Source organism: Sycon ciliatum, chromosome 2 (genome assembly GCF_964019385.1).
Source record: "Sycon ciliatum chromosome 2, ocSycCili1.1, whole genome shotgun sequence".
NCBI classification, from domain to species: Eukaryota; Metazoa; Porifera; class Calcarea; order Leucosolenida; family Sycettidae; genus Sycon; species Sycon ciliatum.
In genome coordinates this window covers 43,934,570-43,955,482 of record NC_088644.1, presented here as the reverse complement: position 1 = coordinate 43,955,482, position 20,913 = coordinate 43,934,570, and the positions used below count along the sequence as shown (strand labels likewise).

At 47.6% G+C, this 20,913-nt stretch overlaps 3 protein-coding genes across 8 annotated transcripts in view; 2 read left to right on the top strand and 1 right to left on the bottom strand.

Moving 5' to 3' along the window:
* Window positions 1-4,739, top strand: part of LOC135810241 (uncharacterized) — a 22,906-nt gene extending 18,167 nt beyond the window's left edge. For all 5 annotated transcript variants that reach the window (XM_065323716.1, XM_065323720.1, XM_065323717.1 and 2 more), the window contains exons 20-26: window positions 98-268; window positions 765-857; window positions 1,150-1,228; window positions 1,725-1,778; window positions 1,983-2,118; window positions 3,040-3,307; window positions 3,671-4,739. In XM_065323716.1, the coding sequence (XP_065179788.1) occupies window positions 98-268; window positions 765-857; window positions 1,150-1,228; window positions 1,725-1,778; window positions 1,983-2,118; window positions 3,040-3,307; window positions 3,671-3,898 (1,029 nt within the window). In that variant the 3' untranslated portion in view covers window positions 3,899-4,739. The remainder of the gene's footprint in view (window positions 1-97; window positions 269-764; window positions 858-1,149; window positions 1,229-1,724; window positions 1,779-1,982; window positions 2,119-3,039; window positions 3,308-3,670) is intronic.
* LOC135810243 (N-sulphoglucosamine sulphohydrolase-like) overlaps window positions 1-16,229 on the bottom strand; it is a 32,621-nt gene extending 16,392 nt beyond the window's left edge. Inside the window, exons 1-14 of one of the 2 annotated variants that reach the window (XM_065323723.1) lie at window positions 15,826-16,229; window positions 15,518-15,667; window positions 15,072-15,170; window positions 13,663-13,731; window positions 13,132-13,236; window positions 12,591-12,751; window positions 11,752-11,873; window positions 11,161-11,183; window positions 8,977-9,031; window positions 8,299-8,416; window positions 7,636-7,737; window positions 6,873-6,992; window positions 6,021-6,121; window positions 5,259-5,397 (exon numbers count right to left, since the gene is read on the bottom strand). In XM_065323723.1, the coding sequence (XP_065179795.1) occupies window positions 5,265-5,397; window positions 6,021-6,121; window positions 6,873-6,992; window positions 7,636-7,737; window positions 8,299-8,416; window positions 8,977-9,031; window positions 11,161-11,183; window positions 11,752-11,873; window positions 12,591-12,751; window positions 13,132-13,236; window positions 13,663-13,731; window positions 15,072-15,170; window positions 15,518-15,667; window positions 15,826-15,979 (1,512 nt within the window). In that variant the 5' untranslated portion in view covers window positions 15,980-16,229 and the 3' untranslated portion in view covers window positions 5,259-5,264. Of the gene's footprint in view, window positions 1-5,016; window positions 5,398-6,020; window positions 6,122-6,872; window positions 6,993-7,635; window positions 7,738-8,298; window positions 8,417-8,976; window positions 9,032-11,160; window positions 11,184-11,751; window positions 11,874-12,590; window positions 12,752-13,131; window positions 13,237-13,662; window positions 13,732-15,071; window positions 15,171-15,517; window positions 15,668-15,825 lie in introns of those variants that run through there. The other variant, XM_065323722.1, reaches the window with a different exon arrangement.
* Window positions 16,230-16,403: 174 nt separating this feature from the next.
* LOC135810242 (beta-mannosidase-like) lies at window positions 16,404-20,152 on the top strand. Its single transcript, XM_065323721.1, has one exon. The coding sequence runs from the start codon at window positions 16,754-16,756 to the stop codon at window positions 19,814-19,816; it is 3,063 nt and encodes a 1,020-aa protein (XP_065179793.1). The 5' UTR covers window positions 16,404-16,753; the 3' UTR covers window positions 19,817-20,152.
* The last annotated feature ends 761 nt before the right edge of the window (window positions 20,153-20,913 follow it).

The window sequence follows — 20,913 nt, the reverse complement described above, 5'->3', positions numbered from 1 at the left end:
GCAGTACTTTGTGGCGCATGAGTTGAGGTTAAGAATTTCATTCAGAAAAAGGTGATCATGATTCCTGTCCTTTTCTTGTCCCTTGCAATCCTTGTAGAACTCTTTCCATGCCTGGCGTGAGAGTGGAGGGCGACTGAAGCTGTTACGTAACAATGCCGAGCGAGAACGTCATGTATTCCTCTACGAGCAAGTGCTGATCCTGAGCAAGAAACGGCAGCCGCGTGAAGGTGACAGGCAGACACTGTACAGTTACAAGGACAGCATCAAGGTATGCAGCAGCACTTTGAAGTAATCTCTTTCATACTGTGCTATAATGGTATAATGCTATACACAGCCATGCGGGCTATGCTAGTGCAATGTGAGAGGACCAAGATTGGACGCAGCACCATTTCCGATCCTGAGCACCAGAAGGATGCTGTCAGTCTTTATTATACTACACATAACAATACACATTATGCTCCAGTGGAATAACAATCTGTCTCCACTCCTAGATTTCACGCCCTGCTGCATGTAACAGGCCGGAGATTGGACTGGACTGTATGTGTTGTTCTGTACTGATGTCTTGTTGGCGCTTGCATTGATCATGTTGTACTGTTGCCATAGTAACTCAGTGTATGCATGATGTGCACATGTAGCCAGTGTGATAGCATTTGTAGTGTTTTCTTGCAGGTACTCTGTGTCTATCCCCTATGTACTTCTGGGTACTGGTATCCCCTATGTACTTCTGGGTACTGGTTTATAATGATTCTGTGTTGTGTCTGTAGATCTCTGAACTTGCACTGACTGAGACCAGTGATGGCGGAGAGAGTCGGTTTCAAGTGGCACATCACAACCATGCCAAGGCCTACACACTGCAGGTAACCAGGAAAGAAAGATGTGGTGCCTGCCGTGCCGCTTGCTGCAATATTAGTGTGTGTCACTGGGTGTGTGTGTGTTCGCGTGCGTGTGTGTCCGGGTGTGCGTGCACGTACGTGTGTGTGCATTCCATGTAGATAGCACATATCCGGCAGCTTTCTGGGCAAGGCAAGCTAGAGCAGAGTAAAGCAGGATAGAACGGCATGGAGATGTCCTTCAAGTAGCTATGTAGCAAGTCACAGTCTGCTGTTTAAACTCGCTCCTCTTGTGATTTTATGTGTTGTTCTGCAATAGGCTCCATCTGTGAAAGTCAAACATGCGTGGGTCGGTGAGCTACGCAACCTCCTGGAACAGCAGCTGACACACATGCAAAGTGAGTTCCCCACACAATGGGTGTGTTATGTCATTGTCCCAGTGTTTAGTGTCATGTGTTGTTTTGAAAGTGAGTACTCCATTCATAGTCCCAGTGTTTAGTGTCATGTGTTGTGTTCTGTAACACCCTGGACACCGTCCTATGATCACAGTGTATGTTTAACCTCTAGGACCTCATTTTCCCAATATGACTTATCCCTATTACTAGTATTCGTAATCTCACATCCCCCTGTTCACGCTCTAAATTGCATTCTCTCTTTCTCCCTTTCCTTCTCTCTCTCTCTCTCTCTCTCTCTCTCTCTCTCTCTCTCTCTCTCTCTCTCTCTCTCTCTCTCTCTCTCTCTCTCTCTCTCTCTCTCTCTCTCTCTCTCTCTCTCTCTCTCTCTCTCTCTCTCTCTCTCTCTCTTTCTCTATCTCTCTCTCTCTCTCTCTCTCTTTCTCTCTCTCTCTCTCTCTCTCTCTCTCTCTCTCTCTCACACTGCTGCTGCTGAATGTAGATATAGCACGGCAAGAAGAAGGTCTCTTGACATTGCCCCGTGCGCCAGGTCATCGTAAGTAGCACAGCATGTGTGGTACCCTGCCCCATGGTCACTTGATGTATGTGTGGTACCCTGCCCCATGGTCACTTGATGGTCACCTGGTGTATGTGCAGTCTCACTCAGCCTTACTGATCGATTTCATCAGAAAATGGGATTGAATACGCCTGGGTTTCTCAACTCTATCGCTTTGTCCTGATCTGCTGTTGCGGTTACTAGGTGCTTCGGAGTCTGCTTCTACCATTGGCTCTACAGCTAGTGGAGCAGCAGGTACTAACACAACAGCAGTTGGTTTGAGTCCTGCGAGTATTCTCCAGGCTCGAGGAGTTGCCACTGTGAAGAGATCAGCTTCTGTGTAAGTCCTACAGGATTTGAATTCTTACTGGATGAGATGCTGTCCATAGAATGGGGAACGGCCTAGTCCTTGCCATGTACACAGCATTGTGTGTGCTATCATGTGTACTATCATGTGTGACATCATGTAAGACATCATGACATGACGTTTTACATGGTATTACATGAGGACATACATTGTATGACTTCAAGTGTGACATCATGTATGACATCATGTGTCACACCTTGTGTCAAGTTGTGTGACATAATGACATAATTGTATGGCATCATGTATAACACCTTGTGTGGCATCATGGATGACATCAGATAGATATCGGTCACTCCAAAATTCCACAGTACACTGTTGGTCTTAATAATATGTGTTCTGCATCAAAATGCACTGTACCACGGTTACATGGAGAGGGTATGGTGGTCGGCGGGAGATGCTGCAGTGAATAATTAGCATGTGAGGGCATGACGAGCATGATACTATCAAGTAAGATGTCTATTTCTTACATGACACGTGATCGTTGCCGGGGCCATGGCCAATAGGCGATCTTCCCGCCGCGGGCATAATCAGGCCATCAGGACCGTTTGACGTCATTTCGGGAGTTTCAGGACCGTTTGACGTCATTTCGGGAATGTTCGGACCGTTTGACGTCATTTCGGGAATAATTTTTCGACCTTTCGACCTTTCGACCTTTGACCTTCCCTAATATGTTGCTTCGCGATGTAAGAAATCAAATTAAGCACGCTCTGTCTGTCATGATGGCTGAATGCTGCCCTTGCCTGCAGCCCTCGGGCCTACGGCCCTTGGGCTGCAGGCTCGGGCAAGATTCAGCCATCATGACCTCCTGAGCGTGCTTGATTACATACGTCCAATGGCATCAGAAGCTATTGATGTTGTGTGCACATACTGTGTGCTCTTGTTTGCTGTATACAGGAGTAGTCACTGGAGCCAGAACACCCTCACAAGAAGACGCATAGCCATCGAATCCAGTGCGCCCACCACCGCTATCACTATGGACAGCATGGACGATGCAGACGGTTTGGACGCCACACGATCCTTAGGAAGAAATGTGTCAGATGATAGTCTACGTGGCGTTGGCGGTAGTAGTCTGGATGCTGATGATGAGGCGGCTGCTGATGAAGATGTAGACATTGCCATGGGTTTACAGGGTGACCTGTGCGATCCATCATTCATAGTTGCGGTAAGGCTTGCGTAATAGTGATGTGCTGCGATGTGCAGTGTGGTTTAACTACAGGTATTTAATGTGTACCGTGCAAATATATTTGTAATGTAGTACTGCAGCCTAAGAAAATACTTCCGTCAAAGCCAGGCTCAGGACTGCAATATAATATAAAATGTAACCGTATTTGTTGACGGGAGTATTTTCTTAAACATGAATTGTCTGCAGAGGAGTCTGCGCAACCTGAAAAATAGTACTGCAATCTTCAGGAAAATGTTTGTGTGAAATTCTAGCGCAGTTGCATGTGTGTAGTTCACGATAATGTGTGGATTCACGCTGTCTAAACATTCCACTGGATATTGGTGCTTAATTTCTTGTCTCCAGAGTCCGTCGAATCGTCAGTTTTGTGCGGTGACTGCTGACTTCCGTGGAACGGAGGAAGGTGAAGTTAGATTTGTCGTCGGCGATGCCGTGGAAGTGTTGCAGCTGGGTCACGGTGGATGGTGGGAGGTACGCAAGGTGGAGACCAACGAAATTGGCTGGATACCGGCCAGCTATCTGCAGGAGATTAGTAGCAAGAGTCTGCTACCAGTCCTGGAAACCTCTATCTGATATCATCTCTCACGTCGGTCTTGGAAACTTCTGTCTAGTCTCTGCTGCCCGTCCTGGAAACGTCTATCTGATTTACTTTCTGACATCGTTCTTGGAAACCTCTATCTGATACGAACTCTTGCCTTACCCTGGAGACTTCAATATGTCCTCAGTGTTCAATGATTTCCGTATTCCAACCTGTCTAGCTATGCGTCCAGTGGTGTCACTGCGATGGTGTCTTTGTTTAGCCTTGTGGCTGTTTGTGCCTATGTTGACAAACTCCCTTCTTTTAGTATTAGGCATTCAATATCCATGTGCCCCCCCCCCCCCCCCCCCGAGTGAAGACAACTGAGCCCCCACTTGAATTATTTATTGACTCAAGCGTAAACTGTCCCAGCAGCATCAGCGTTCTTAGTACCATGTGTGATGTTTTTACTGCACTGATGGGTGTCATGCTAGCGCCGTCAAAAAACTATTCCCACAAACTTGAGTCTTGATAGGCCAATTCTTCGCTGCACTATCATTTTTGGCTGTAACCATAGTGTTTTTTTATTTAGTCGCTATGTCCTTGAGAAGTCGTGATGTAAACAATCTTCTCATAGCTCTTATCTTTTCTGCAGTGTTACTTGGTGGTGGTAGCACTTAATTCACGTAATACAGCTCTATACTGATCCATACTGATCCACACTGTTCCATACTGATCCACACTGATCCATACTGATCCACACCAAACCATACTGATCCACACCAAATTTCTATTTTCTGGTTCTCCTTTATGCCCGTCAGAGCCAGTGTTACCATAGCAACTGGGTTGCACCGGCTTGTGAGTTTCCCTATCTCACACGACCCTATTTCAACTTGATGCCATGCTCCGTGGATATTATTGGTACTTGCATAGGCATGCGTGATGGCTGGTACAGTATGCTTGTCGTAACATGCAGCCCTGTTCTATTCTGCCGATCTTGCTGGCAATACAACGATTATGCGAGCAGAGGATTCTTTGCTAAACCAAACTTGGTGCATCTGTGACGAGAGAGTGGATCTGTTTTGCTTTCTTTGATACTACTCCGATGTTCAAAGCTGAACATGACAATCCTAAAAGTGAGCCGCACAATCCTAATATTTCCAGATAGGAGAGGTTGAGCAAGATCACTTCATCAAATATTTTTTTAAATTAAAATACTTCAAAATAAAATTATAAAAGTCCCGGTGGGTCTGGTGATTTCTTCTCTTTTCAGGCAGTTCACTTCCCCGACTGATCCTTTGAATACAAATTATGGTTGTAGTAAGCCTAGTAAACGTGGCAAAACCGCTGAGCACTCTGCAGTGACATCAATCATTGAATGTGTTTAGACCATGGCGTGGTACCATGGTGACGATGATAATGCTACTCGTGTGTGTACTTAATCAGCCAGGGGTCGTTAGTTTCCACCTGCCAAGCTTTCAGCTGCGCCTGCATTGTGGAGAGAGTGTCAGCATGAGCTGGATCACTGGCAAGGTTTGTCAGCTCCATTGGATCACTGCACAGCGGGGAGAAGACAAACATGCAAGAACATGGCTGCGTTGTTGAAGCGGCAGCTGACCTAGCTTCACATTCATATACTCCCTGATGTAGCCCAAGGGCAAACATTTGGAGATATATTTTACGATAGCAGTGTAAGACTGTGGTGGTGAAGAAGGAGATTTCAGATAATTATGATTAATTGGCTGCAGTGGAGCCCGGAGGCTCCACATATTGAAGAAGGTTGTTGAAGACTTTGAGAATTGATAGGGTTAGGGTATTCCATGTGTTCCCTCGCTAGACAGAATGTGCTTGTTTTCTGCGACGCTGAGCTTAGTCCTTTTCACCCAACATAAACTTTCTGAAGCTGGACAACAATATTATGAGGATTGCTACAATCGTGTCAACGTGACTTTCTTGCTCGCTTTATAGACGCCAACATCATACACCGGGATTACAATTATAGCTTTCCTACACCGAATATCAATATCATTGCAGCGAGAAATGCATTCAAAACACACTGACTGATATCTCACAGAGAGTATGATTGCTGAACCAGTGACTAAAGAATGTAGAATGTACATGTCATACATATCAGAGAGACCCCATCAGCACTATCACACCCCGTCAGTAGGTTCTTACTTGTTCAAGTTGAACAATTCCCATTTTGGCCTGTTGAAGTACTGATCAATAGTCTTGTACCAGTGTAGTGACTGACCGGACGCATTGCGACTCAGTATATCCTGCATCAACACAATCATAATATACATGTGCATGTTAAACACATTCTTTATTGACCCGTTTTCCGACATAAAACGTCTTACAGGGGAAAACTACTACATGTATGTGTACAACATCCAACACTTCATTATCCTACATCCCGCTCCATGCGTATGCCACTGGTTGCCATTCAGGGCCCACAGCATCGGAACAATTCAATTGTGCATCTACATGTAGTCATCCTGGTAGGACAGGTCTGGATGTGATCCCGTTAAGTATCTACAGCCCATAAGACTGCTATTGGCAACTCTCACAACTTCGCGTGACCTTTGATGCCTCCGTCAGTACAAAGCCTATGCCTAGGCTATGGTTGGTCAGCTGAACGCGAGTCTAGGCAACGTTAGAGGAGCATAACATGCTCAGGCTATGCCAGTCATGATCCACTGGGCGAGGTATTGCTGCATGATGCCGGGGGTATGCATAGCTACAGGACAGCACTGTCGGGTGCTGAAGAACAAACAGGCTAGGGTTTCACCAAGCACAGCATACTAATGCATACACGGACAGGCTAGGGATTCACCAAGCACAACATACTAATGCATACACAGTCGGACAGGCTAGGGTTTCACCATACCCCGTGACTCAACTGTACATAGACTAGTACTTGAAAAAGAGGAACGACCTAGGCAAAGAGGCTGACCCCCCCCCCCCCCCCAGTTCTTCGGCATCCACCAGTACTGTCATGATTGCTTGTCATACGCTGTATCCGTGTACCTGGTATGTTGGTGAACTGTAGAGATCACCGGCAATGGGGTACTCTAGACGGTGGGCTATGTTGTAAATGAGACGATAGGACTTGTTCCGAATCACTCTCATCGGGTAGTACATTGTTACCTGTAAGCACACACACACACACACACACACACACACACACACACACACACACACACACACACACACACACACACACACACATACACACACACACACACACACACACACACACACACGCACACACACACACGCACACACACACACACACACACACACACACGCACACACACACACACGCACACACACACACACACACACACACACACACGCACACACACACACGCACACACACACACACACACACACACACACACACACGCACACACACACACGCACACACACACACACACACACGCACACACACACACACGCACACACACACACACACACACACACACACACACACACACACACATGCGCGCATACACGCACAACCATATACACATGTACATGTGCAAATTGAGTATTACAAAGCAAGAGTGCAACACTAGACCCACACTGAGAAAATACCAAAGTCAAGATTGAATGTTATGAGACCCCATCAGGACTGGGAAGAGTCCAGAAACCATCGTCCAATTGTACAGAATCTCTGTTCTTCAACCTATCCGTGCCTAGACTCTCTACAAAAAGGCCAAAGAAGGAGGAAATCAAATGCGAAGGGATTTCAATCGTGATTAGTTGCTATGTGTGTTCCATAACACACCTCATGCATCTGGTGAGATGCGAAGACTGCATCGAATCCTTCCGTGGGCTCGACCACTTCCAGGATCGGCAGCAGTGAGCGACCTTGGAGCTCCACGTTTTTCTACCAAGCCAAACAACAGAACAGGTGCGATGTACAAAATAGATATGATAGCAGGTTTTGAAACAGTTTGACAGTATTCTCTTTTTTGCCACCAAAATTCAGTATTGTCCAGATGTTCCATGTGGTTGACATCCAACGAGAAGCTGAAGAGTCCACATCAGGATTCTTGTCCGGATGTGTACCTGCACATGCATGTATTCGTATGCGCGATTGATGCCACTGCACGATATCAAACTGTGTGTGTGTGTGTGTGTGTGTGTGTGTGTGTGTGTGTGAGCATAGCTTTTTGTGGGTAGGATAACGGCAGCGACTCATCCAGCTTGCACAACAGCTACCATACCAATCTTATCTAAAGACATGCTCTATGGCTGATTGAAGGCGTACAGCAGTCTAAACTCTAAACTGGTGAAAGTGTAGTATCATGTCGTTGTAGTCACATCATGTCTGCAGTGGTTTATAACTGATTTCAAAGTACAGATGACAGTGGCTCTAGATTTGTGCCACTGCTATATAATTATTATAGGATGTGTTTGAGCTTAGCACTACATCCAGCTTACATACCTTGGACCAGATAGTGTAGTTTGGGTAGTGCACATTAGCCCAGTCCAGTGCGGTGGGGACCATGTCCACAGAGCTGACTAGTGCTTTGCTATGCAAGCCTTTCTGTTGCAGCTTAGGACTGATGTCGGCACATTGACAAACACAACACACACACACACACACAACACAGAGCCTTGGAATCATACAAATAAGCGGCATGGACGGAGACTCCCTTAACTTAGGCTATAATGCCTGTGGAGAATCCATGAACACAAATACTGTGCAGTGAAGCACACACTGAGCACACACTGAGCACACACTGAGCACACACTGAGCACACACTGAGCACACACTGCGCACACACTGAGCCCAAAAACCAGGAAGTGAGAAGAACTTGGCATACTCCAATCTGTTGTTATAGTTATACATGCTGATAACTGAATAACATGCTTGACCTGTACCGTCTATCTGGTCGGTTTGCCGGGACTCACCTGCAGGCTAATTCCATTACAAAGACATGCACAGTCAGCTGTGCTCAGTATACCAAACTGAGGAAAGACTGGCCTGTATGGAGATGAGTGTAGTATAGATAACTTTATCACATGTAATTGGTATACACATCAATCATAGTACACCATATGTATTCATGGTAAGTCGTAACTTAGCAATGTCACCGTCGGCATAGCTGCAAGCACTTACTTATGCACAAACATTGGTTCTCCCATGCCACGTTCATAAAGGTTAGTCTTGGCCCCTGTACAAACAACAACAATAATGCCGTCGAGGATTTAAGGACCTTAGCCAGAACAATAACCACCATGCACTGTACATGTGTGTACATGTACAATACATGTACAGTCCTGCTCAATGAAATCCAGTCACAGCGTCACTCAACCTGAGTTTGCACCTTGCACCATTTCGGCTTCCCAGTGTTCGCAGGTCTATGGCTGTGCAGCGCCCGACGTGTACTTGAGTGACACGACTGGATTAGCAGCACTGTACATGGTACCACAGGGGAAATGTGTGTGTGTGGGGGGTGGGGGTACCGGACACCCTCCTCACTGTCGTCAAGTCCTTTCACACATCTATGTCTGCCATAATCCGCACATCCCAGGGACACACTCAACCCATCACCATCAACAACGGCTTGAGGCAGGGTGCTCTATGGCCCCCGTGCTTTTCAATCTATTCATGTGGGCCGTTTTCACTGTTTGGTCCCGGAGAGTGTCGGCAGTTCCTGGCGTCGGCATGGAGGTTCGCTATTGCATTGACGGCAACTTGTTCGGCAAGCCGAGGACGCGAAAGATATCGACCAAGTTTGGGGAATGCCAGTTCGCCGACGATTCAGCCTTGTTGGCGACTACGCGTGACGGTGCTCAGCTCGCGCTCTCTGTATTCCAGGCGACTGCTGCTGATTTTGGACTAACTGTCAGCACTACCAAGACGCAATTCATGGTGTGCGGCAGCAACGTCCAAGATCCAGACTGTGTCCCACTCACGCTGGCGGATGTTGAGATCAAGAATGTGCCTGAATTCAGGTATCTGGGTTCCATTATCGCCAGCAACAGCCGTTCGGCAGTGGACGTCAACGCCCGCATCACGAGTGCCTCCAAGGCCTGTGGTACTTTACAGCGCCCTGTATTTGCCAATGGTCAGCTTCCTGTGTTCGTGAAGAGGTGTGTTTTCAACGCGTGTGTCATGTCCTTGCTATTATGCGGTTCGGAGGGCTGGGTCCCCCTTCAGGGCGACTTGCAACGCCTGTCCACCTTCCATATGCGTCGCGTCCACTCCATCCTTGGTGTGTCGAGACAACAGATGTGGGATGCCCACATCAGCAATGCTGACTCTATTGCATATGTGGGGGATCAGGAGACCATCACCTGTAAGCTTCGGCATCGTCGGCTAGAGTGGCTAGGTCACCTGGCGCGCATGGATGACACCCGCATGCCGAAGTGCCTTCTGTTTGGCCAGCTCCCACCTATCAGATCTGCCCAGGGACCAAAGAAACGGTGGAAGGACTGCGTGTCGGTCGATCTTCGCCATAACCAAATTGTGAACTGGTACCAGACCGCTAACACATCTCGAATGGAATGGCGATGTAGATATGAAGACCAGGATAAGGAACTGGCAGCAGCAGCCCCCGTTGAGTGCCCCATCTGTGGAAAGGTCTGCTCTAGACCAAGCGATCTTAAGCGCCACAAGTGCACAGCGGAGCGTCGCAAGCCAGTCCAACAGCAGCATGGTGCATGTCAATGCGCAGATTATGGGAAATGGTATCGTAGCAGAGGTGGACTCGCTGTGCACAGGTGTCAGCCTACCTCAATCGCTAGGCAGCCCGCTCCCGCTCCTTGTAGATCTCGCCAGAACCGCCCAACAACGGATGAACGTGCCAAGTTTCCACTACTGTGTCAGCACTGCTCTCGGAGATTTCGGCAGTCCAGGGACCTGACCCGGCACCGGCATGTTTGCTCCTCTCCCACCTCCCGCAATGGGACCACGTAACCTTTACGGCAGTGGGTCAACAGGACAGGACAGGGCAGGTGTGTGTGTGTGTGTGTGTGTATGTGTGGTGTGTGTGCATGCGTGACTGTGTGTATATGAATGTGTACATGCATGCTAGCATAGAGTAGGTCCACATCTGCTAGCATGGATACACTAGCTGAGTCACCGAAATATCCACACTTCCCGCAGCAATAGCTTGGGAGGGTCTAAAGTTCTAAACAAGAATAGGGGCTATGGAGATACATGCAATACAAATATGCAGAGTCACACAAGGTCTGAGCGGAGATACACATGGACTAAGCGGAGATACACATGGATATTATTTGAAAGAGTTGGTACACAGGCGGAGGTGCATGATATCATTATCTCATGGTAACATACCTGGGAAAGGAATACCGTTGTCACTGCAGAAAGACAATTGGATGAAATGGACGGTATGAGATTAACAGTGCCACTTCTACCCCACCGGTAAGTACCCAGGGGTGTGGGACAGGTAAGTACCCAGGGGTGTGGGACAGGTAAGTACCCAGGGGTGTGGGACATGCTACGGTCACTGCAGTATTGACAGTACCACCTTTTATCCCAGGCACCCCATGAATCAATCAAAAACACTGATTTGGAGTCAAAATTTCGAACATTTTCAGCGGAGCCACGCCATCCCAGCATGTAAATTGTACCTCAGATGGCTGACCGCACCACCCTAAATTGCCTTCCCACGCCCCTGGCACCATTGCAGTCTACTACACATTCAGGATAAGAAACCTTTGCTCACTCCTAGTCTCTCAGAAAAGTGCTCCAATCCACATGTGTACCTCAGTAGTCATCTTCAGAAAGCTTGCAACAAGTATGGTCAAAGCCATTGTCACTTGAACTCATGCGACCATGGCTTGTCTCTGGTTTAGAGTTACGATGCGTGAACACCCGTAAAACAACAACTAGTGGATGTCTCGGCCCTGCTTTGAACACACTCACCTGAACATCATGATGAGAGTATCGTCAGTGAGACCGGCACTATCCAGTTCTTTCATCATCAGCCCTATGCCCTGATCAAGCCGACTGATACTGGTGTACTGGTTAGCCAGGTCTTGACGAGCCTACAACAGCATAGCACAGGTGTACTGGAATGCATTGAAACAATAACCAAAAGCAGCGCATCGCAGTGCTGGCACATAATATTGCTGGCACATAGCAGTGCTGATCCATAATAGTAGAGAGGTTCTGCTATACATGAAACGTAGAGAAATCATGTAAAGAGCAGGTGTCTGGGTTAGAGTCTACGGCTTCGCGTGTTTTGGCTCCAGATTTCTACGCGTAGATGAGGTTCTCTACGTTGCGGCATACGCAAAGAAATGCATACGGATCTGCTGGGTATCATTAAAATGCAGGCAGAAAACTGCCAAATATGGAAGGGTAATTCCCAGTACACACTCTACGTTATTTCTCTACATGAACGTAGAGCAGAACAGGTTTTCTTTTCGTTACGGGAACGCAAAGAGTATTCCCTGGATTCTTCGCGTCGCTTTCCCATAACGTAGAGCAGAACCTCACTAGTGCTAGCAAGTAACAATAAAACCTGTCAAGGTGACCACCTGTCCTAGAGGACCACTACAACTTAGACCAAGGGGTACTACAGTATTATTTCCAGTCAAATGACCCTGGATAAGGAGACCATCTGTACGCGGGGACCACATTTTCAAGGTCCCTTGAGTGGTCGCCTTAGACGGGTTTCACCGTAACAGTGCTGGCACATGAAGGGCTCAATGGAAATGGCATACGGTACACGAGCAGCAGCCGTTATCAATCAGACTTACAACTGGTGTGTCAGGCACATGGTACGGAACCAGAACGTCGGCTGGATCGTACTTGACGGGAGTCCAGTCGGGAATTATGCCGTGCTCACCCCCGCTACCGTACAGTTCACAGAACTCACCCTTATTGCCACCACAACGATGCGGATCACCAAAGCCAAAATCTATCAGAAGGAGGCATAACAAGAAGGAAGAATATGATCACCGGCCATTCCCACCCATGCCCGGAGTTGTGTATTTGTGCATAATGGTGAAGGAATTGTGTTTGGGTGGTTTGATGCATCACTCCAGCTCTGTTAATCTTGAGTCATTGCCCTAGTTATGTTATTGTTGTAAAGTGAGTACACAGTACACACTACAACTAAACAGCCGCATACTGATAGTGCAGGCTACGATGATAATGCATGTGCCGATGTTGCCTGGCAGGAGAGTGAGAGAATGCGCCATGGACATGTGCCCTGACCATGCCTGAAAGGACAGAGGTGTCATGTGCAATGCTTGTGTGATAATGATGGTGCAGCGGTGGATCTTCATGCACGCTTACACAGGAAGATCGGCCTTGAATCATTCTTGCAGCCACCTAGGAACTCCTGCGCATATTCCTTCATCAATGTGATGTTTCTCAGGTTTGCCAAGCCCATAGGCGCAGCTGCACAGCAGATGATGTTACATTGAACAATCCCGTTTTCAATGATGGAGGCATTGATTATAGCAACGGCAACATACATGCATGCAGCAAGTGTTACCAGCCAGATCAAAACTCTCCAGTAGAATGTGTGTGTGACCATTATGCAGTACCAGTCTGAGTCGCACATGTGCCCTGAACACCTCACCAAGATAAGAACACAAGGATGATCATGAAGGTATAGTTGGGATCAGGGATGAAGGTGTGTGTGTGTGGGGGGGGGGGGGGGGGGGAGGGGGGTCGTAGTAAGAAAATTAATTATACAGATAGAAAAGAGGTTTTGGTGGACATACCCATTCCAGTCTCACTGAAAATCTGAACCAAAATCTTCTAATATGAAGCTGCAGGAAGCCACAAAACTTCTGTTAAGAATACAGAATCAGTACTCACGGCCAAGCACCTGCTCCGAGCGCTCATAGTCATACGGGTACACAGATAGCGGAGCCACATGCTTCTTTCCTGTATCAAACCGTACACCGTACACCGTACACAGTGGTTGGATAACGATGAATGTGAGTAGAATGCCGTGAGTGGAAAATGAGTTGATCAGGAGTAGAAACTGACTGGAAACTGCACTTTGTCGGTCTCACCCAATTCCGAATCCAGCGTGAAAGACAATCCACTTCTCAGGGAAAGGGAGAGATGTGGCATTGTACACACTCATGACAGGGAACAACAAGAGAACACAATAGAAGTGCATATCAGCCACTGAACACTCTAATCATAGAGAGGTTGTGTGAATGATGTCATAGTGGTGAGTCAGTGGATTTGCTTATGGGTGCAGAGTGGTGAGTTGGAAATCAATCAACTAGCACATCACTGCATCGTGACTTTGCCGGCACTCCATACAAAGCAACTCATCTGATGATGAAATCGCCTGACATTGGAAGAGGTGTCCAGCCATACACGTACACAGCATATCATAGGTTTCCCCCCCCCCCCCCCACCCACACGCACACATACACACACACACACACCTGTCCTGTCCTGCACACATACACCTCAGACCTCAGACCTGCCCATCGCGGAAGCGATGATAGCGAACAGCTATGTTAGACATAGCAACTTGTGCTGGGATTACACCATTCAACAGCTTGCAAGGCTGATGAATTGACCGCCACTATTTTTAGCCTGGTATCCACCACACAGCTGATTGAAGTGACTTTTTCTGGCCAGTGAATCCCTATTTTTCCATTTTTTTCTTTTTTTCTTTTTCTTTTTTTTCTACACACACACACCACACCACATACTCCGACATACACTGGCTGTTGGTAACCATCCAGGAGAATGAAAGAAAAGTCAGGAAGAGACCGAGAAAGAGAAGAAAGACGTGTGCGACCATAATCGTCGGGAATTGAACCCGCAACCTCTCGATTGGAAATCGACTGCACATACCACTGCATCATATGGGACACACACACACACACACACACACACACACACACACACACACACACACACACACACACACACACACACACAAACACACAAACACACACACACACGGACTACCATACCTAAGCGGATAATGCCGAAGAAAAACTAACAGAATTTGGTACTTTTCAGGTATGTTTCATTCATGTTTAGTGTAATATTATAGAAAAAAAGGAAGTTGAGCAGAAAGTTCAAGGAATTGCCTACCATGAGCTTTGGATGGTTTTGCCAATTTCACTGCTTTTCGATCAAAAATCTGGCGATTTTCGATCATTATCCGCCAAGGGCTAAGTCATGTGACATGGCCTACCATACATCTTACCTATCAGACCACTGATACACACCGGGCCTACCATACATCTTACCTATCAGTCCTGTCCTGTAGCCATGTTTGCTAAGTATCAGTGGCAGACTCTGCACTTGGTCAAATGAATGGAAATGATGAGTAGAATGCTCCAGGCCATCTGCAGCATAAGCAGTAAGCAATGCCACAAGCAATTACTGGTGAACATTCGAACAGTGAGCTCAAAAGTGAGTGCTGAAGGCAACACAGACTTCGAGAAGTGAATTTCAAATATGAACATCCAACGGATAGAGCTCCATTCGGATTGTCCAATGTAATAATTATATCACTGCCCGTAGTCGTCGGGTTGCCAAGTCGAAGGGTCTTGGCCGGGTAAGCTGAGACCCTGCCAGTTTCCCAATCCAACTCGCGTACTTCCCTGAAACTGGCTGAGTGCGTCCTACTCCGCTCTAAAGTAGTGTGATTGCTTTGGAGAATCATGCAGCAAACTAAGTGTCTGTTACTTACACATTCCATTCTCATGAGTGGGCAGACCGGTCATAATGGCTGATCTACTGGGACTACAGCTAGACACAGTGGTGAAGGCATGGTCGAATATGGTACTGCGCAGTCCCAGTGCGTCAATGTGAGGTGTCTTGATGGCTGTGTTGTTATACGCTGCATGACCACAGGCACAATATAGCAGTACACAGACCGATTCAGAATTGAGACTACCGAAATATGACACCAAAACTTCCATATTTTTATTCATTGGAAGACATGTGCGTATTGCAATGGCAATCTGTCAAGGCACACACGCTCTCTGTAGTGCTTACCTGCGCTCTCGAAGCCCCCATCATCGATGATGATAAACACGATGTTCTTCTGGCCCTTGCAAGCCAAGGAGGGAGTTACAGCATGACTCCAGAACATCAAGACAACTGTCAAGGCTACAACTTCGTGCAGCCGTGGCCATCCCATACTCCCCATGGTCGCTGTAACCCGTGAACAAGTTGAGGGTCAGAGTAGATCTACTGTCTGTAGTTCGCAAGAGGAAGGTTTACAACCGTCAACGTCAACGAGTGGAGTCTGAGTCTGTGAACCACTAAATCTCGAAGCCAATAGGTCTGCAAAGTGTCGATCCTTGGCTGTTTAGTCTGAGATGACGCTAGGCTACCATAACATAGAGCAGAATCATGAAAAGCCATAATACAAGCACGCCGTGAGGCTTCGAAGCATTGCTTGGCCGTGTTGGAAGACACCCACCCAGGTCTGACAGTATCTCGTGATCACAAGTTTTGCCGTCCACTGTCATTTTTTCAACCGGACTGTACTGTCACCAGCGCAGAAAAATGAGGACTGATTATAAATTTACCTTGCCGATTACTTGTTTTGCCACAGAACGTAATGCTGAATGCGAAGATCCACACCATTTTTCCGCACATGATCGAATGAAATTATCCAAATAGGTTAGCAGCTGCTAAAGACTAAGCACGTAGCGGCTACTGCTAGGCGTGGAGATCAGTGCAAGAGATTAGCGGCATACATGTACAAACAGTTGCACTGGCTTTCAAGTTTTCAACCTGCTTTGAACCGCTCTTGTCTTTGAACTGCTCTTGTCTTTGAATCGTGAGCTATTAGCACTCGGTGAGCTCGTAAGGAATTTGTTCGTTCCGATATTCTGGTAAAGAACAAGCCCAAATCCATTCCGGCCACAGGGCTTTCAGTGCACGCTGCATCCAGCCAGGGAGGGACACGTACAATATGGGTGGCCGACACAAGCTGATGTTGAAGCCGCTGATTGTGGCTGTGGTGTGCTTCGTGAGTGTGGTCGTCCCGACACTTGGAGAGCTTGCACTTGATAATCTTCGAGTTCAAGGTTCATCGCATGCACTCTTGGACGGAGCAGACTGGATTGCAACTCACGAGACGCCAGGACCCTGGTCTCGGGTCTGTGACTACCAGGAAGGTATTGATTACAATCACGGCGAACAGCAGGAGGGTAGTGCCTACGCCAGCAACCAGTCCGAATGCTGTAGACTGTGTGCTGAGCGGACACCGGTGTGTGCTGCGGGCGTTTTCTCTCAGAACCGCTGCTGGTTCAAGAGTCCCGCCGATATAGACAAGCCTGGCCAGTTTGCCGGTGCAGTTGCGTGCAAGCGGACACGCAATGAATCTGGAGAAATTCTCACAGTACCCAACTGTGCTGTACCTGGTGATCTGATCACGGATTTGGAGAATGGCGGGTTGATCGGCGATCCGTGGTACGAGATGAATTTCAAGAATGATTCGCTGTGGGCGTACGGCGTATGGAACTACACGAAGAGAATCAACTTCACTGAAGAGGATGTAAAGAACATCGCTGGCTACACCAGTGCTGGTAGTGATGTGATTCTGCAGTTTGACGGTATCAAGATGGGAGCGAGGATCTATTTGAATGGACAGCTACTGGGAATCACCACCGATCAGTTTCTGCGCTACAACTACTCGTTAGGCCAGGCAATGCGAGACACAGGATTGAGTGTCAGTGCAGGCGACAGCAATGCATTGCTTGTGTCTCTTGACTCGGATATAAATACCAATGGCCGGTTCATGGCATGTACGGGCGGCTGGGACTGGGCACCGTATAGCATGTCATCTGGACCGGGATACCACACATTCTCACGTGGAATATGGAGGAGTGTGTACCTGGTGACGGTGGCCGCAGGGAGCGTGGCCATTGAACACATTGTACCGCAGATATTCTACACCGGTGCATACCCGACCGAGCCGTTGGTGGCTCATGAGCACGCCGACTTCAAAGTGGATGTGACCGTGCTCTTCAATGTACCACGGGCTAGTGATGGTACACTGCAGGTACGTGGACAGTGGGGCATGCAGACATCGGTCACGGTTAATGTCTCGTTGCCAGCGGGCAGTGACGTTCGTCAAACTGTGACCCTTACGGCATCAGCTAAAGACATTTCCCTGTGGTGGCCTGCCGGTTTAGGCAATCAGACACTGTATCTTCTCAATGTATCCTTCACACCGAAAGGTTCAAATGAAGCTGTCACCGACGGAAGAAGCATCGGATTCCGCTATGTTGCCCTGGTAACAGGAAATGACACAGACCCAGGTTACGTGAAGAATGCGTCCACGTCACAAACCACCGGTCAGCAAGGAATGTTCTTCAGGGTGAACGGTGCAGCCGTCTTTAACCGCGGCGCCAACATGATTCCAATGGAGGAGCTGGAGGGGCGTATGAATCCAGTGGCGTTCTCCCGTCTGGTCCAGAGTGCCGTTGATGGTCGTATGAACATGTTACGTGTGTGGGGTGGTGGTATATTCCTACCCGACATCTGGTACGATGAGTGTGATCGCCTTGGTATCATGGTCTATCATGATATGATGTATGCCCAGCAAGGACATTCCCCCGTCGAAGACAGCACCAACGAGAACGAGTTGCGCTATCAGATCCGGCGCCTGGCCTTTCACCCCAGCATCATCGTGTGGGATGGATGTAATGAATGTCGCGTGAACATGAGGGCACCCACGGCTATCTATGTCACGTTTGTACTGAGAGTGGTGGCAGAAGAGGACAAATCTCGTCCAGTCTGGCCATCATGCCCGGCCGCAGGTTGGCAGTCGGGAGTTCATGCTCTTGACTCATCGCCGACAGGAGCAGCTCTCATCACCCCATCGTCACACCGTACCATCGAAACACATGGACCATACCTGATTGGCAGTGGCTTCATCACTACTAACAGCGGTGCCAAGATGCAGATAATTCCTTCCGGGATTCCGGCTACGTTCCGCAAAGCCATCACGGGAGTGGATCAGCCGAACATCTTTGCGTCGGAGTTTGGCTGTTCGGTGTTCAGCTCGTTTGAGTCGATGTCTTCTAATCTGTCCCCAAAGCACTGGGGAATCCATGGTGGAATGTCACCGGAGAACTGTACCCGCACAGTGTGTGTAGGCAAGAACCCAATGAGCGAACGCAACCACCCCTGTGACTCTGTTATCTACCCATACTTCAACTCAAATGACACGTTCAACGACGTCGGCGAGATCGCTTTCAAGAAGCAACTCTATCAGTGCATGATTGGGCAGGCATTGAACATGAAGACAACTATCGAGATGCGCCGCTCCACCAACCAGTTTGGCATAGTCGTGTGGCAGTACAATGAGATTTGGCCTACTGGTGGTTGGGGTAGCATAGAGTATGGTACACCAAGACCAGGACAAGTCATCGGTGGAAGATGGAAACCTCTGCATTACTTCTATCGCCAGTCTATCTTCACGGATGTAACAGTTGCTTGTGGTGGTGATGGCCTGTGTTATGTCAAGAATGACATTGCTAAAGCGTTCAGCGGCACCTTGGTCATTTCAGCCGTTGCATTCGCAAACGCACAAGTGACAACGCTTGAAAGTAAAACATTGAGTCTGGCTACTGGACCTGGTGTCACCGAGTGGATTCAAGTGGACTTCTCCAAGATCAACCCTGCTGATCAAGTCATCACAGCCACCATTACCAATGCTGACAAGGAAGTAGTGTGTAATAATGTTATTCCACTGACTGAGCCGTACAAGATGAAGTTACTCCAAGCTATCGTGAAGGTGTCGGTAGGTTCCAAGAATCCTGGAGGCAGTGTTGATATTCATCTTACAACAGATCATGTAGCTATGTATGTAACTGTAACTACATTGGCTGCTGGTCGCTTCAGTCACAATGCTCTTCTTCTCCTTCCCGCCGGCAAAACAGTTCAGTTCCTGCCATTCAGTGACACGGTTGATATGTCTTTGCTTCAGTCTTCCATTCGGGTGGAAGACATCTCGCTTTATATGTGAATACGTGTACGTGATTGACATTGCTCTGTCTCTCGCTTCAGTTTGGATATCAGTTGCAGTTAGAACAATAGATAAATTCACATCAGGTGCATCATCGGATCTATTCGAGTCTTCACATTTGATCTGTGTCCTTCATTCATCTTTTTATCAATTTATGCGTTTCTGACCATGCAGATTGTGTTGCGACACTCTTGTATTGTATTGTATTTACATTTATATTCATGGATTCTCCACAGGCCTTGGCCTAGATCAACGGTGTCTCCGTCAACAGTTCATGAAGAGGAATAGGGCGGCTTTATCAGGTGTGCATGGCAGCTTTCCTTGAGAGCTGGAGAACATTACGGTGTGTATCCTGGCTGTCGTGTAGCGCATAGCATGGATGTTTGTGTACGTCTCAATGACTGAATGTGCCATGTGTTTCAGTCTAGCTTGTTGGTAAACTGCATAGTGCTAGTGACTAAGTCAAAATACCTCCTGTGACACATGCACGAGTCAATATAATTATACTTCACATGGTGCACGAGTCAATATAATTATACTTCACATGGTGCACGAGTCAATATAATTATACTTCACATGGTGCATGAGTCAATATAATTAAACTTCACATGGTGCACGAGTCAATATAATTATACTTCACATGGTGCACGAGTCAATATAATTATACTTCACATGGTGCACGAGTCAATATAATTATACTTCACATGGTGCACGAGTCAATATAATTATACTTCACATGGTGCATGAGTCGGTAACTTTAGACCTATTCCGGCAATGAGGGGATGCAGCAGACCTTTGTCTTGAACAATTATGTAACAACCACACCACCAGTGTGCTCTCCTGCCGACCTCGACAAGTAATTACCACAGCATATAATCACTGAGATCTCGTCATTGAAGGTTGATGCGGCTGACATCCCAGGCTTCCTGTTTTTGTTTATTTGTTTTCTGACGTTTTCTGCTGGCTGAGCTCCTTGCTCTGTGTTTGGTCCGGAGCCACCCCCTGATTTAGGTACCATTGCCTTTGGGTTATCCGTCATAATAATAATAATAATGATACTAGGGAGGTTTAGTTCCCACGTAACGGAAACGCGTACG